At 45.0% G+C, this 16,717-nt stretch overlaps 1 protein-coding gene across 1 annotated transcript; it reads left to right on the top strand.

Moving 5' to 3' along the window:
• The first annotated feature begins 426 nt into the window (after positions 1–426).
• HAUS1 (HAUS augmin like complex subunit 1) lies at positions 427–13,934 on the top strand. The gene is made up of 9 exons (XM_004579525.3): positions 427–582; positions 1,109–1,283; positions 6,877–7,012; positions 7,812–7,946; positions 10,518–10,641; positions 11,035–11,100; positions 12,164–12,235; positions 12,469–12,516; positions 13,687–13,934. The coding sequence occupies exons 1-9, from the start codon at positions 553–555 to the stop codon at positions 13,735–13,737; spliced, it is 837 nt and encodes a 278-aa protein (XP_004579582.2). The 5' UTR covers positions 427–552; the 3' UTR covers positions 13,738–13,934.
• The last annotated feature ends 2,783 nt before the right edge of the window (positions 13,935–16,717 follow it).

Below are 16,717 nucleotides of genomic sequence, written 5' to 3'. Positions count from 1 at the left end.
CACAGTAAGGTGTCCAGAAACAGCATGGACTGACTTGATTGTACTGCTATGTGTAGTTAAAGGTCCACTCATCAAGACATTATCAGTAACATTAACTCCAAAGCTCACATCTGTTGCAAAAACCATCTTATAGGGGCAACAATGCCTCAACAGATTACAGAAATCTTAGTAGGGTTGTTGAGTGTCCATGCAAAAAGGGAGTGCCGAAGGAGACATCTGCCAGGTTTTGCCATGCAGGGGAGCTGTTCTCTTCACACCTTACTGTCGTCCACACCCACTGCACGGACCCCAGGAGTTAACCAATACCCCAGATTTCAAGTTCTTTTTCTTCCTTAAAGATACGTGACTCAAGCTAGAAATAAAAATAAACCACAGGCAGCTTTACTTCTCATTTCTTAAGATGATACTGCGGAGGCCAGATGGCTGCGAGGAGGTAAAACAGGACCACAACTCCCAGAAAGCCCCGGGCGGCAAGGGGAGGGGGCCAACGGCGCGTAGGCGGGGCCGCTTCCCCCCCGAGGAGTTCCGCGCAAAGTGGCGGGAGCGACGGCTATGGAGGCGCCGGAGACGAAGGAGGCGCAGGTAATGGGCGAGAGGAGGCTCTTGTGGCTCCCGAAAACCGCGTCTGGGACTTGCCGGTGCTGTCGACGCGTCTCCCGAGCGCAGCCGCGTCGGCTTTCTTCTCTGTCCCCTTCCCCGCACGCCCATCTTTGGTGCTGCCTTTCACCATCTGTGTGATTCCCGTGTCTTGGGAACCCGCCCGCAAAAGGGAGTTAATCTTTCTTCCCCGGACTCCCTCGCCTGGAAACCCAGGGCTTGGGGAGCTTTTGAGCAGCCGCAGTCACGAAATCCCTTGGAGCTGACTGGAGTGGGACTTGAGCGCCGAAACCCACCTGTCAGACTCAGCTAGCGCGTCACTGCTGTGCGCTGCTAGGATTTTCACACCTGCGCTTATATCCTGACGCATACGCGTAATGTCTACCTAAAGACGAGTTAGGATGTAATGTAGGACGCCACAGCAGGCATGGCATGTAGTTTGTGTTGGATCACTTTATCAAAGCCTGCGTACCAAAATAATAATCATACTTCTCTTCCTTTTTGCGGTTAGATTGCTGCGTGGTTGAAAAAAATATTTGGAGATCATCCCATTCCACAGTATGAGGTGAACCCACGGACCACAGAGGTTTTGTATCACCTTGCAGAGCGCAACAGGGTCCGCGACAGAGATGTCCAGCTGGTAACGGAAGACTTGAAACAGAAAGCGAGCGAGTATGAATCGGAAGGTAAGGTGGGGTCCTGAGCTCAGGGTATGGCGTAACAATAGAGGCTCCTGCGTTTGCAGCGCTCGGAGGTGCTGGTGTATTGCAGATGACTTACTGTGTTACCTGGATACGTTTCTGTTCAATAAGGCTCATAGCGTTACTGTGTTTATACTCAAAGAGTAAAAGAAAAATAGCCTAAGACTTGTGAAAAGAGCCTCAACTTATCAGGTTGGTGCGAAAGACACCTGATGGCTTTTTATTTACAGGTTTGTTTAATCTGTCTCCTGTCCCATGCTTTGGGCCCCGCAAGCCAGCATGGCACCGGCAGTGAAGTAGGGCACTTGAACTAATTACTACTGTGTGTCAGGGGTTGCTTTTTGTTTTCTCCTGGGATTACTTCACTTTAAAAAAAAAAAAGTATTTTCAACACACCTAGTGTTTTTATAAGGAAAGCCACAAAAGTGAACATGGTGAAGGTCTTAGAAGAGTATCCCAAAGGTAGAGCATATAACACCCACATTTTGCTCTATTTTTAACCCAGTGGGTGGTATTTGTCACATATAATATTTTGAGCATAGTGAAATTAATATTCTATTGCATTATTGCATATGTGCTTCCCAATTTTTTCTCTCCTTCCCCCCATTTTTCTCGCTACAATTGACAGTAAAATTGCCTGTTTTGGTGTAATCTTTACACACAATATCTGTAACTGCCCCTAGAGCCAGCTGCGTAACAGCTTCATTCATCATCCCAAAACTCCCCACATGCTACTCCTTCTAATCATGTTTGCAGCTGTTTTATTTCTAAGTGACTTGACTTTTGTAGTTACTAAAAATAGTACAGAGAAATGAACTTTAGGGCCTGGTGCGGTGGCCTAGCGACTAAAGTCCTCGCCTTGAATATGCCGGGATCCCATATGGGCACCGGTTCTAGTCCTGGCAGCCCCGCTTCCCGTCCAGCTCCCTGCTTGTGACCTGGGAAGGCAGTTGAGGATGGCCCAAGGCCTTGGGACCCTGTACCCATGTGGGAGACGTGGAAGAAGATCTGGGCTCCTGGCTTTGGATTGGTGCAGCACTGGCCGTTGCAGTCACTTGTGACTCATCGGATGGAAGATCTTCCTCTCTGTCTCTCCTCCTCTCTGTGTATATCTGAATTTGCAGTAAAAGAGAAAAAAAAAAAAAAAAGAAATGAACTTTAGGTCTAGAAAAATCTCATGCTTAAGATTTTTTTCTTTTTTCTTTCTTCCCTGCTTCATTCCTTTCTTATTTGGGAGGCAAAGAGACAGATCTTCCACCAGCTGTCTCACACTCTACGTGCCAGCAATAGCTAGTGTTGAGCCAGGATGAAGTCAGGGCCTTGGAACCTAACCAGTATCTCCCATGAGGGTGGCAGCCAAGCCGCTGCCTCCAAGGGTGTGCGTGAGCAGTTAGCTGGAATCGGAGGCAGAGGTGGTATTCAAACCCACAACTGCAGAACGGGATGTGGGTTGGCCCATCACCATGGCACGATTAGTTAATCCTCCCCCTGCAATAGCGACATCCCATATGGGTACCTATTTGTGTCCCGGCTGTTCCACTTCCCATCCAGCTCCCCGCTTATAGTCTCGGAAAGCAATAGAGGATGGCCCAAGCCCTCAGTACCCTGCACCCACATGGGAGAACCAGAAGAGGCTCCTGTCTCCTGACTTCATATCAGCTCAGCTACGGGTGCTGCAAACATTTGTAGAGTAAACCAGTGGATGAAAAATCTTTCTGTCTCTTCTCTAAAATCTTCTTACAGTAAAGATAAATAAATCTTAAAAAAAAAAAAAAAGAATGGGATATGAATTACTAAACCACTGTGCTGAAAGCCTTCCCCTGGAGGACTCTATAAGTATGTTTTAGATTAGTTAATCATACTGTTGTTCTGTCTTGTTTCCACGTTGATCTTCTGCCCAGTTTTCATTTTGGAAAGTGAGATATTAAAGTCTCCAACTATTGTTGAACTCTGCTTCTCCATTTATTTTTGTCAGTTTTTGTTTCATACAGTTTCTCCATATGTACATATATATGTATGTTTTTTAATGATTTAGTTATCTTTATTGGAAAGTCACATTTACAGAGAAGAGATACAGAGAAAAGATCTTCCATCTGCTGGTTCACTCCATAAGTGGCTGCAACAGCTGTCTTAGGCCAGGAGCCAGAAACTTCTTCTGGGTCTCCCACGTGGGTGCAGGATCCCAAGGCCTCCTTCCCAGGCCACACACAGGAAGCTCGATGGGAAGTGGGGGCTGCCAGGATTAGAACCGACACCCGTATGGGATCCCAGTATGTGCAAGGTGAGGACATTAGCTGCTAGGCCACCATGCTGGGTGCAGACTGTTTTTTTTTATTTTAATGATAACTTTTTGTTGTTGTTGTTGGAAAGGCGAATATACAGAGAGGAGAGACAGAAAGATCTTCTGTCCACTGGTTCACTCCCCAGGTGGTCACAATGGCTGGAGCTGAGCCAAACCGAAACCGGAAGCCAGGAGTGTTTTTTGTGTCTCTTATACGGGTGCAGAGTCCCAAGGCTTTGGGCCATTCTTTACTGCTTTCCCAGGACACAAGCTGGATGGAAACTGGAGCTGCTGAGATACGAACTGGTGCCTATATTGGATCCTGGCAGATGCAAGGTGAGGATTTAACCACTAGGCTATTGCACTGGGTCCTGGACTGCTTTTATCCATTCAGACTTAATGCTGTTATAGCTATAGTTGCACTTGCATGACATCTGACTTCTGCTTTTATGTGTCTCATGCCTGGTTTTGTTTCTCTGTTCTTTTTTTCTACTTTGTTTTGCATTAAATCACAGATGAAGGGCCCAGCGTGAGAGCCTAATTGCTAAATCCTCACTTTACGTGTGCTGATATCCCATGTGGGCTCTGGTTCATGGCTGCTCTGCTTCCTATCAAGCTCCCTGCTCGTGTCCTGGGAGGGCAATGGATGGTGGCCCAAAGCCTTGGGACCCTGTATCAGTGTGGGAGACCTGGAGGAGGTTTTGGCACTTGACTTCAGATCTGCTTGGCTCTGGCCATTAGAGCCACTTGCAGAGTGAATTAGTGCATGGAGGGTCTTTTTATCTGCTTTTCTCTGTATATCTGCTTTCCCAATAAAAATAAATAAATAAATAATTAAGTCACAGATGGACAATGTCTGGCCTACAAGCTACCTGAGGCCAGCAGAATCATTTGGTCTGGTCCTGCCAAGGCATCTGCAGGCAGATTTCAAATTCAGTGAATCTGGAACAGGCTAATTTTTAAGTCAGTTATTTTGTGTGGTCTGTAAATGATATAGCAGATATTCAAACTGGGGGGAGGCTGGTGCGGTGGAGTTTCAGAATAATCCTCTACCTGTGGCACTATTGGATCCCTCATGGAAGCTAGTTCCGGACCCGGCTGCTCCACCTCCAATCCAGCTGTCTGCTAGGCCTGGAAAACAGTGGAAGTCTTGGACTCCTGACTCCCAGCTTCAGACTAGATCAGCTTTGAACATTGCTGCCATTTGTGGAGTGAACCATCAGATGGAAGAGCTCTCTCTATCTCTTCCTCTAACTCTTTCAAGTAAAAATAAATCCTTAAAAGAAAATAGTAATCAATAACCTTGACAGAAGAAAGATTCCACACTCCTGCATTAAGTAAATATTTTCTGATTAGCATTCTAATTTCTGCAGTGTTTTTATTTTTTTTTTAAGATTTTTTTTTTAATTGGAAAGTGAGATATACAGAGAGGAGAGACAGAGAGGAAGATCTTCCATTCACTGATTCACTCCCCAAGAGGCCGCAATAGCCAGAGCTGAACCAATCTGAAGCTAGGATCCAGGAGCCTCTGGGTCTCCCATGCAGGTGCAGGGTCCCAAAGGTCTGGGACTGCCTTCCCATGCCACAAGCAGAGAGCTGGATGGGAAGCAAGGCTGCTGGGTTTAGAACCAGTGCCCACGGGCCCAGCAGTGTGGCCTAGCAGCTAAAGTCCTCGCCTTCAATGCCCCGGGATCCCATCTGGGCACCGGTTCTAATCCCGGCAGCTCCACTTCCCATCCAGCTTCCTGCTTGTGGCCTGGGAAGGCAGGAGAGGACGGCCCAATGCATTGGGACCCTGCACCCGCGTGGGAGACCTGGAAGAGGTTCTTAGTTCCTGGCTTTGGATCGGCGCGCACTGGCTATTGCGGCTCGCTTGGGGAGTGAGTCATTGGACAGAAGATCTTCCTCTCTGTCTCTCCTCCTCTCTGTATATCTGACTTTGTAATAAAATAAATAAATCTTAAAAAAAAGAAATAGAACCAGTGCCCACATGGGATCCCGGTGCGTGCAAGGCAAGAACCTTAGCTGCTAGGCTACCACACTGGGCCCATGTTTTTATTTCTTTTTGAGGTTTTTTTGGGTATTTGCTCTAAGGTTTACCATTTGTATTTTATTAGAACCAGCTTTAGATTTGTACTAGTTTAATTCTAGTCAGTAGAGAAACAGTACTGCTCTACAATGAACTGTATCCTCGTTTCCCTTTTTGTGGTGTTATTGTAACACATGTTATATCATGTTATAGACTGGACAATGCATTGTCATAACTGTTGCCTCACCATGAGTAATAATTTCCTTAGCCCGGGACACCCTTATAGGATCCTACCCATTGGTAACCTTTGTGGTGCTGTCAGCATCTTTCTATGGCTCAAAAATACATTATATGCAGCTATCATACAGTTGTGTTCAATTTTTCCTCATAGTTGTTTTTAAAGTCAATTAGTAAAAGAGAAAAAAAATAGTTGCTGATACTTGAGTGTTTCGTGCGCATTCAAAATACCATTTGGAATCACTTGCTTTTGGCCTAAAGAACTTCCTTTAGTATTTCTTGTAAGATGGTTTCTCAGCAGATTGTCTCAGTTTTTGTCTGTCCAGCATCTTTTATTCTGCTTTCTGTTCTATATTTTTACGTAATTATTTTCAACTATTTCAAAGGCAGTGACAGAGAAAGAGAGGCAGTGACCCTCCCCGCTGTCTGAGTTCACTCTGCAAATACCCACAGCAGCCAAGGTTGGGCCAGCACTGCAGGCTCCAGCTGGGTCTCTTGTGTAGGTGTTGGGCCCCCAACCACCTGCTCATTCCCAGGATACATTAACAGAAAATTGGATGGGAAACTCTTAGGTCCCAACTTGGGAGGCTCAAATCCCATATTGGAGTGCCGGAAAGCAGCAGGAAGATGGATGGCTCAAGCACTTGGAAATCTGCTGCCTATGTAAGAGAACCAGACAGAGTTCCTGGCCTCGCCCCAATCAATGCAACCATGTGGGGAGTTAACCAAAGGATGGAAAACCTCTTTCAGTATGTCAGTATGTCTTTTAAATAAATAAAAAGTTTTTAAATAAAAAAAAGATGGCCTAGGGATGTGAGATTTATTTTGGGAACGATGAAATATTCTAAAATAGATTGTGTTGCTAACTATACGATTTTGAATATACTAATCACCACTGAACATATACTTCAGGTGGGTAGAATGCCAGGCAGTGAGTTCTAACTCAACACAGATGTTATAAGTTTGGAAAGAAGCCCCCCTGTCCTTCCCCCAAAGAAAACATCTTAGCATGGAACTCTTTGTATTTTCAGCCAAGCATCTTCAAGACCTTCTCATGGAGAGCTTGAACTTCTCCCCTGCCAATCTCTCCAGCACAGGGTCCAGGTACCTGAACGCTTTGGTTGATAGTGCGATGGCTCTTGAAACAAAGGACACCTCCCTGGCTAGGTAATTATTGTGACCATTGCTGTTTCTGTTGTAATACATGCTGTGATGCTATGAGATATTGCTGCTCTTTATGAAGCAGCAACAATAAGTGCCAAAGTACTGAATTTTACTTAACCCTGTATCTTTGCTGGTAAGTATAATTAATAGAGTTAAATTTGGTATTGGTTAGATTTCAGTGTTTTCTTCCAGAACTAGGTTTATAAAGGTTGGTTCTTGTGTGTGTATTGGAAATGGTTTAGGTATCACCTTGTTCCCTGTAAATAGCAAGGAAAGGATAAGCTCAGTGTTTGGATTGTTGTGGTCAATTCTGGTCCTGTGCCCACTGTATCGGGTAGAGGTGGCTAGGTGCCTAGGGATCTTTGCATGTGATATATCCTTTACCTCCGTAATGACATGATCTTCCAACAGCTAAGAGGAAAACTGAGCTACAGGAGGAATGGGTAAAATAACTTCTGCAAACGAGTAAACTGCACAGCTGGGAGTCTAATCCTGACTGACTCCTGGGTGCGTACTGCTTATGACCGCATCTTAGGTAGAACTAGCGCTGTAACGTACAGGGAACAACACAGCTGTGACTTACAACTACCGCTGTTCCGAGAACTACACAGCTGTAAGAACTCGCGCTCTAATGTACATAGAACCACACAGCTGTAAGTTAGAACTAGTTCTGACCTTTCAAGTGTTGGGAATGGCGTCAGGATCAAACAGCACAATCATAAGAAGCCACACAGAGCTAAGATTTTTTTCTGGGGATGAGGACTAATTGTGTTCTCTAATGTGACCAGTTTTCTTCTTGTAGTTTTATCCCCGCAGTGAATAATCTCACATCTGATCTTTTTCGAATGAAATCCAAAAATGAAGAAATCAAGCTTGAGTTGGGAAAACTTGAAAAAAATCTAACTGCTACTTTAGTATTAGAAAAATGCCTAAGAGAGTAAGTACTTGAGTTCAAAGTGGTGACAAACTTTTATTATACAGGTAACAACAGGACATTGTCAGACTTAGTTTTGGCTATAGATATGATTTTTTTTTTTAAATGTTGGGACAAAGGATCCAGAAAACATTCTTTTAGGTAGAAAATTACTTGAAGTGGGGATGATTGCATATGGACTTTCACTTTTTACTTCATCTACTTTCTTACCTTTTATTTATTTTTACATTTAGCATACACATTATGATATTCAAATGTATTTGATTTTTTTTAAGCTTGTAAGCTGGTATACCACTTCAAGTGCCATTATATTTGCTCTGTCCCATCTTTTATTGTAACTGGTTTTCTTCTTCTGAAGGCATGGGCCTTTTTTTAGGTCCTTGTGACCCCAGAGATGAGAGTCTGGGGGTCAGGATTGTGTAAATACACAAGTAATTTGGTGGTATACAAATTTGTTCAGAAATCTTGACAATAGGATACTGAACTGTCTGCCATTGTCTGTACCAGCAATGTTAGAACACATTTAAAAAACAGAATGATGGACTTACGACTGCTTGTAAAGCACAATACTATTGTAGTAATATGGGAAAAATAAGTTTGGGGGGAGGGAATATAAGGAATGGGCAGTTGAAATCCCAGAGCCTATGAATTGTACCATAAAATTCAAAATAAAATAGGACCCGGTGCTGTAGCCTAGCGGCTTAAGTCCTTGCCATGCACATACCAGGATCCCAGAGGATGCTAGTTCTAATCCTAGCAGCCCCACTGCCCATTCAGCTCCCTGCTTGTGGCCTGGGAAGGCAGTTGAGGACAGCCCAAAGCTTTGGACCCTGTACCTGTGTGGGAGACCCGGAAGAGGCTCCGGGCTCCTGACTTTGTATCATCTCAGCTCCAGCTGTTGTGGCCACTTGGGGAGTGAACCATCAGACAGAATATCTTCCTCTCTGTTTCTCCTGATTTCTGTATATCTGACAGTCTAATAAAAATAAATCTTTTAAAAAAATAAACATAGAAGGAAAAATACCAAATTTGTTCAGAAAATAGTACATATGTGCAAAGCAGTATGTAATATCATACTTGGTGGAAAGACTTTAGGTCCTCCTATTTCTTCAAAGATCCATTTCATTTTTCTATTGGAAAGGCAGATACATAGAAAGAGACATCAAAAATCCTCTGTCCACTGGGTCACCTCCCCAAGTGGCCACAATGGTCAGAGCCAAGCTGTTCTGAAACCAAGAGCCAGGAGCCCCTCCGGATTCCCCAAGTGGGTGCAGGGCCCCAAGGTGTTGGGTCATCTCCACCGACCTCCCAGACCACAAGCAGGGAGCTGGATGGGAAGTGGAGAAGCCAGGACGTGAATCAGTGCCTACAAGGGATCCTGGCAGATGTAAGGCAAGGATCCAGCACCTTCTATTTCAAATAGGCTTTAGGACTCTGAAGAACTGCAGACTAACTTTTTCTAAGAATAACTAGCCTGAGTTAATCCTTTTTTTAAAAAGATTTATTTATTTTTATTGCAAAGTCAGATATACAGAGAGGAGGAGAGACAGAGAGGAAGATCTTCTGTCCAATGACTCACTCCCTAAGTAACTGCAACAGCCGGTGCTGTGCCAATCTGAACCCAGGAGGCAGGAACTCTTCCAGGTCTCCCACGCAGCTGCAGGGTCCCAAGGCCTTGGGCCGTCCTCAATTACTTTCCCAGGCCACAAGCAGGGAGCTGGATGGGAAGTGGAGCTGCCGGGATTAGAACCGGCGTCCATATGGGATCCCGCTGCATTCAAGGTAGGACTTTAGCTGTTAGGCCACCGTGCTGGGCCCAAGCCTGCGTTAATCTTAAAATTACTGTGTATTCGGGCTCGGCAGTGTGGCCTAGTGGCTAAGGTCCTCGCCTTGATCCCATATGGCTGCTGGTTCTAATCCCGGCAGCTCCACTTCCTCTCTGTCTCTCCTCCTCTCAGTATATCTGACTTTGCAATAAAAATAAAATAAATCTTTAAAAAAAAAAAATTACTGTGTATTCAAAAAAAAAAAAATTACTGTGTATTCCTTGGGAAAATTCCCGAATGGCAGGTGACCTGGGAGAATACAGAGTTGTCTAGGATATTAAATTCATGATAGAAAAATCCAGGGGCTGTCGCTGTGGCACAGCTTGTTAAACCTCCGCCTGGCAACCTCTATGGCTTGTGTCCCAGCTATTTTAGTTTCAATCCAGCTCCTGTTCTTGATTTGGGAAAAGCAATGGAAGATGGCTCAAGTGTTTGGGCACTTGCCACTCATGAGACAGATCCAGATAAAGTTCCTGGCCCCTGGCTTTGGCCTGACCCAACCTGAACCATTGTAGCCATGAGGGGACTAGACCAGCAGGTGGAAGATCTGTTTGCTTCCCCCTCCCTCTCTCTCTGTAACTCTTTCAGAAAATCAATAATCTTTAAGAAAAAAAAAGGAAAGTGTAGAAACTAGATTATTTCTCTTGACTAGTAAGCCAGAGACGAATCCAGAAAGCTGCAGAGGTTCTTTCTCTGTGTCATTTCACTGGCGAGGACAGGTTCATGTTCTCCTTTTGCTTTTTAAAAGGGATCTCAAGAAGGCAGAACTGCATCTGTCTTTGGAAAGGGCCAAGGTTGACAGCCGTCTTCAGAACATGGACTTCCTGAAGGCCAAGTCAGAGGAGTTCCGATGTGGCATCAAAGCTGCCGAGGTGTGTCCCGGGGGCCAGGATGTGCAGTCCATGCTCTTCAGGCTTTTTTCCCACCTCCCTCTTCGCAGCCAGGCAGCGGCAGTAGCTCCTTTTTCACAAGCGAGAGGGGCTCCGGAGAAGAAAGGTGACTGGTCGAGGTGACTCGGCCTCGTAGCTGCAGGTCCGGCAGGGGGCTCCGAGGCTCAGGTCCCTAAGTGCGGGTTCCACCTTGTCATGAGGGTGTGAGTCCGGGAAGGGGCTGTGGGCAGCATCTCAGGGCGTGGATGCCTGTGTCAGTTTGCATGTATGATTTGTGGTTTCCGTTCTCTCTGTTTCCTGATGAATGAAACTTTTTCATGATGGTGACCTTCAAAACAGCCTTTCAACTGGAGCTTCCTTTCTCGGTCATTGTAGGAGCAGCTGTCCGCCCGGGGCATGGACGCTTCCCTGTCCCATCAGTCCCTAGTCGCACTGTCGGAGGTGAGCGGATCCCTGAGCCTGAGTTCTGTGGTCAGGGAATGCTGCACACTAGGGATTGGGGGAGTCATAGCGGTTTATTCAGCTGATGGTGTTGGAGCTGGGGAGTCTTCCATCGTGGGGGCATCTTGCTAAGTCACATCTTGTGAGGGATTCTTGCTGAGTTCTACATAACATGTTAGACAAGCAAGTGAACACATGTTGAGACAGAGAGATCATGTGGGACTCATTTTTATGTAAGAAACCCACTCCCGGGCCTGGCACAGTAGCCTAACAGATGTCTTTGCCTTGCACACGCTGGGATCCCATATGGGCACTGGTTCTAATCCCAGCGGCCACGCTTCCCATCCAACTCCCTGCATGTGGCCTAAGAAGGCAGTCGAGGAGGCCTTGGTACCCTGCACCCGTAGGGGAGACCTGGAGGAGGCTCCTGGCTTCGGGTCAGTGCAGCTCCGGCCATTGTGGCCACTTGTGGAGTGAATCAGTGGATGGAAGATCTTCCTCTCTGTCTCTCCTCCTCTCTGTATATCCAACTTTACAATAAAATTAAATAAATCTTTAAAAAAAAAAAAGGAAAGAAACCCACTCCCACCATAACAGCTTTCTTGCATTCCAAATCGCGTTTTTAATTTCTTTTTCCATGAACGATATTTATTCAAAAGGCGCTTCTTCCAGGCCTTGCACGTGGGTGCAAGGGCCCAAAAACTTGGGCCATCATCTGCTGTGTTCCCAGGCCATAAGCAGGGACCTGAATCAGGAAGTGGAGCGTCCAGAACGTGGGCTGGTGTCATTATGGGATTCTAGTGCTACCGACAGAGGATTAGCTTGCTGTGCCACCATGCCGGCCTGGTATTATTCCTGATCAGTGGGTGTAGCTTTACCATTTTAACCCTCTTGTACTTGCTGCCCCTGTTGGAGGCGAGTTTGTCCATTGATCTTTGAAATGCTTTCATTCAGTGTCGGAGGTACCTGAATGCCACTCTTTCTAATGTTCTATTTCAGAGATGGGCAGGATTGGGTTGCACTGTGTCTATTTCTCTGTGACTTTGTGTTTTTCCATCCCCAGAAACTTGCAGAACTGAAACGACAGACTGCACCTTTGAAGAAAAAATTAGAGTCCTATTTAGACTTAATGCCGGTAATTGTTCCTTTTTTTTTCCTAAGTCATTTCCTACAGTCTTCCTTAAGGGTACTAATGATCGTAAGCTGGTGAGTTTATGTTTATGGATTAAAGGCTGTGGGAATCTCAGTGTCGTGTGTTTGTTATTTCCTCTGTAAGGATTCTTGCTTTTGAAAAGAATTGTGATCTCTTTTTTCCCTTTAGTGTCTGAGTGAGGCAGTATAACCTTTTCTTTTGTTTTATTTTAAAAGAATCCATCTCTTGCTCAAGTGAAAATTGAAGAAGCAAAGCGAGAATTAGTAAGTAGTTCTAGGATTTTTTGTGTTTTGGTCAAAGAAATAAAAGGAATGCTGAAAGAGCTAAAACCCTTTCCTCTCTTTTTTTTTTTTTTGGTAGTTTTTTAAATTGGAAAGTCACATATATGGAGAGGAGGAGAGACAGAGAAGAAGAACTTCCGTCCAATAATTCACTCCCCAAGTGGCCGCAATGACCAGAGCTGAGCTAATCTGAAACCAGGAGGCAGGAGCTTCTTCCGAGTCTCCCACATGGGTGCAGGGTCCCAAGGCCTTAGGCTGTCCTCAACTGCTTTCCCAGGCCACAAGCAGGGAGCTGAATGGGAAGTGGAGCTGCCGGGATTAGAACCGGTGCCCTTATGGGATCCTGGTGTATGTAAGGTGACAACTTTTGCTGCTAGGCTGCTGTGCCAGGCCTGACTTATGCTGTTGATCAGGCCTGTGCTTCAGGATGATTTTTCTATGACTAGAAGATAGGATGGATTAAGGAGTGAAAAAAAGTAAAACTGGCAGAAACAATTTGTCCTTGTTGGCAGATGTGAAGTCCTGAGGACAGCAGTGATGAGAAGTGTACTGCTTTAGGATTAAAACATCAGAATTATCTCTTCATTACCCTGACTGATCATCTCAAAGCTGTCCCCCTCAGATATGTATTAGAATCTATGAGGCGTCTGAGAGCGTGGCTGAAGAGGGAGAGGGAATCAAAGTAAGGGGGTATCTGATTCTAAGAGCTTACCCGAGGGCCAGCTCAGGCTAATCCTCTGTTGGTGGTCCTGGCATCTCATATGGGCACCTATTCGAGTCCCAGGTGCTCCACTTGCAATCCAGCTCTCTGCTACTGGTCTGGGATGGCAGCGGAAGATGGCCCAGGGTCTACAGGGCCCTGTACCCATGTGGGAGACTCAGAGGAAGGTCCTGCCTAACCAGCTTCAGGCTGGCCCAGCACTCGCCCTGGTGCCCCTTTGGGGAGTGAAGCAGCAGGGGGAGGATATCTCCCTCTCTGTCTCTAACTCTGGCTTCCAAATAAACCTTAAAAAATATAAAAGTATATTTGATATTTGTTGTGGTGTTGTAAAATATTTGTTGTAATGTTTTTCTTTTTGCTTCCCTTACTTCAGATAGCATTAGAAGTTACAGTGTGTGTTCTGTCCTCATGTATGGGATTTCTTCTTTTAGGATGCCATAGAAGCTGAACTGACAAAGAAGGTAGACATGATGGAACTGTGACCAGAGCCAAGTCAACATCCTTTGCCCTAACGCAGTACTTCTGTAGGACTTAAAAGAGTTTGGTTTGCTCTTGGTATTCCTTAAAGATGTAATTTCTGTATTCTTAGATGATAATGTCAGTATTGTTAGAATGATCATTTCTGGCTATATAGTGTGTTTTTGTGCCCATATTCATATTAAAAAGCATTTGTGTTCCAGTTGGTTATCTGTGTGGCCGGTGGTCCAGAGTCCTTGCGTAGCTCGTGAGTGCACAGTAGCATGTTTGTCAGGCTTGCTGGAGAGATTCTGCCCCTCTCGTTTTGGTTCTCCACTTCTTCCCCCTCCAGAGGTTTCCTGTTCTTTCCAGTCAGTTCACCTGCTTCCCTCCAAATGTTAATATATGCAGGAGAGTTTCTGAAAAATATGACCTTTCAAATCAGTAGCAGAAAGATGGGTAACTCAGCCACGATGGTGCTGGGAGTATCTTGCACACCTAAGGTTAAGATAATCCAGAGAGGGGATCAAAGATTTAATGTTTTTAATGTGAAAAAGCACCTCAAGGGGGCCCAGTGTAATGGCTTGGTGGCTAAATCCTTGCCTTGTACACCCAGATCCCATACGGGTTGCAGTTCGTGTCCTGACTGCGCCAATTCCAATCCAACTCCCTGCATGTCGCCTGGGAAAGCGGTCGAGGACAGCCCAAAGCCTTGGAACCCTGCACTCGTATAGGAGACCCAGAATAAGGCTCCTGGTTCCTGGCTTCAGATCAGCTCAGCTCTGGTCATTGCGGCCTCTTGGCAGACAGAAAATCTTCCTCTCTGTTTCACCTTCTCTCTGTAAATCTGCTTTTCCAACAAAACACAAGTAGATCTTTTTTTTTTTTTTAAAGGACCCCCAAGGAAGTCATAGGGGAGCTTTAATGTTTCTATTTTTAAATAATTGTAAAGTCAGAAGTGTGGCCAATACCCAGGATCCATAAATTAAGTGATTGAAAATTTTGAATATTTGGAGACATTAATAGCTCTCCATAACAGAATCTTTTTCTGGTAAAATTGAAGGATGTGAGAGCAATTTTTCACTTTATAGCTTTTCAGGCTATTTAAAGTATTGTAATACACAATTTAAAAAAACTTTTTGATAAGATTATCTGAATAACCTTGCAGTTTTATGATTTCCCTCCTTCATCCTTTGCTGCCAGTCAAAAAACACATTTGTGTTTTAGAATATGTCATGTCGCAAGACCTTTGACCATTTATATGTTTGCTTCTGGCTTTGTCTTAACAGTTTTTGGGAGTTCGTCACATATTGCAAAATCAATCATGTGCTGTTTGAGTTGTTTATATTTTCCTAAATTTTTCACTTGGTTTGATTGCAGTGCTTTGGTTAAGCAGACAACATGTGTATGGCAGGACTTGAAAAAGTTTGTGAACAATAGAATAAGATGCTTAATTTGGTATAAAAAAATATTGAAGGGTCCCGATGTGGTAGCCTAGTGGCTTGCATCCTCGCCTTGCATGTGCCGGGACCCATATGGGAACTGGTTCATATCATGGCTGCTCCACTTCCCTTCCAGCTCTCAGCTTGTGTCTTGGGAAAGCAGTAGAGGATGGCCCAAAGCCTTGGAACCCTGTACCTGCATGGGAAACCTGGAGGAAGCTCCTGGCTCCTGGGTTTGGATTGGCTTAGCTCCTTCTATTGTGGCCACTTGGGGAGTGAACCAGCAAATGTAAGATCTTACTTCTTCTCTATAAATCTAACTTTCCAATAAAAATAAATAAAATATTTTTTATTTCACTTTATGACACAGTTCCATAGTTTCTGAGATTCCCCCCCAACCCCTCTCTAAGCCCTCCCCCCATATTGATTCCCTCCATATTATTACAGCAGTACAACTAATAATCAGTCATAATTCCATCATTCCAGGCATGGACCATGCAGAGTCCAGCATCTTATTGTCCAGATAAATTCAACAGTTTTATTGGGAGACCATCCTTGGTCTGAAAGTAGAGCTGGCAGAATATCATCCCCTCCAATGAAACGCCACAGCACAGCTTCAACAGTTTACAACGTCATGAAGTTAATTCACATGGTACTGAGTGACAAATATGTTAGAAAATGTAAGTTCTTAACCACATCCTGTAACTACTTCATTGACATCTCAATTTTAGGTTATGCATAACCAACTGCTATAAACGTTAAAATGGTTACAGGGTACTATTCAGCTGTTGTTGTACCTACTGGCATGCACATGAACAGAGGCTGGGGGCGGGCCTGGTGGGCTTTATCGGGGGTTGCTCTGACTGGGCTGCAGCATCCATTGATCTGTGTATGAGGTGGGACTGGAGACAGAACTGACCAGTCAACTGCAACCACCAGTGTGTGTGTAGGCTGATGTGGGTGACAGACTGCAGCTGGACCCTGCACTGACTGGCACGCAGAGGAGTCAGGTCTGGGGTCAGCTTTGGCAAGGTTTTTTTTTTTTTGGAGACCCCACACAACTCAACCAATGGTCTCAAAATTCCAACCACAGGGAAAATTGCAGGATCTGTGGTCTGACCATGGAGAGCCATGTGTCAGAATCGGGCCTCCTCGACTGCTGGACCCTGTGCAATAGATGGCATGCCCAGATGCACATGGGGTACATGCTAGATCATTGAGGCCTACAGAGACTATCTATCTAGTACCATGGATGGCAGAACAAACTGGACAGCTCTTCCAACCAAGCGTTGACAGCAAATATCTAGGCAAGTGGAGACTCTAAGGTGTACTATGTCAGCAAATGGACCTTCGAAGGACTTCTGCAACCTCGGAACAATGAAATCAACAACTCAGAGTTACCAAAACTGCTTGGGCAATGCTCTCAGAACACGCTTCACACTGGGGATCCAAGGATAACATTGAGTGGTTATTCCACATCCCTGTGTACTAACGTGGTGAGACTGCTGGGAGCACCCCTCTCCCCTTCTCTTCCTTTCTTCCAGATACAGGAAGAAAATAAATA

The sequence above is a fragment of the Ochotona princeps genome, chromosome 18, assembly GCF_030435755.1.
Source record: "Ochotona princeps isolate mOchPri1 chromosome 18, mOchPri1.hap1, whole genome shotgun sequence".
Classification (NCBI taxonomy): domain Eukaryota; kingdom Metazoa; phylum Chordata; class Mammalia; order Lagomorpha; family Ochotonidae; genus Ochotona; species Ochotona princeps.
This window is presented reverse-complemented; position numbering and strand designations above follow the sequence as displayed.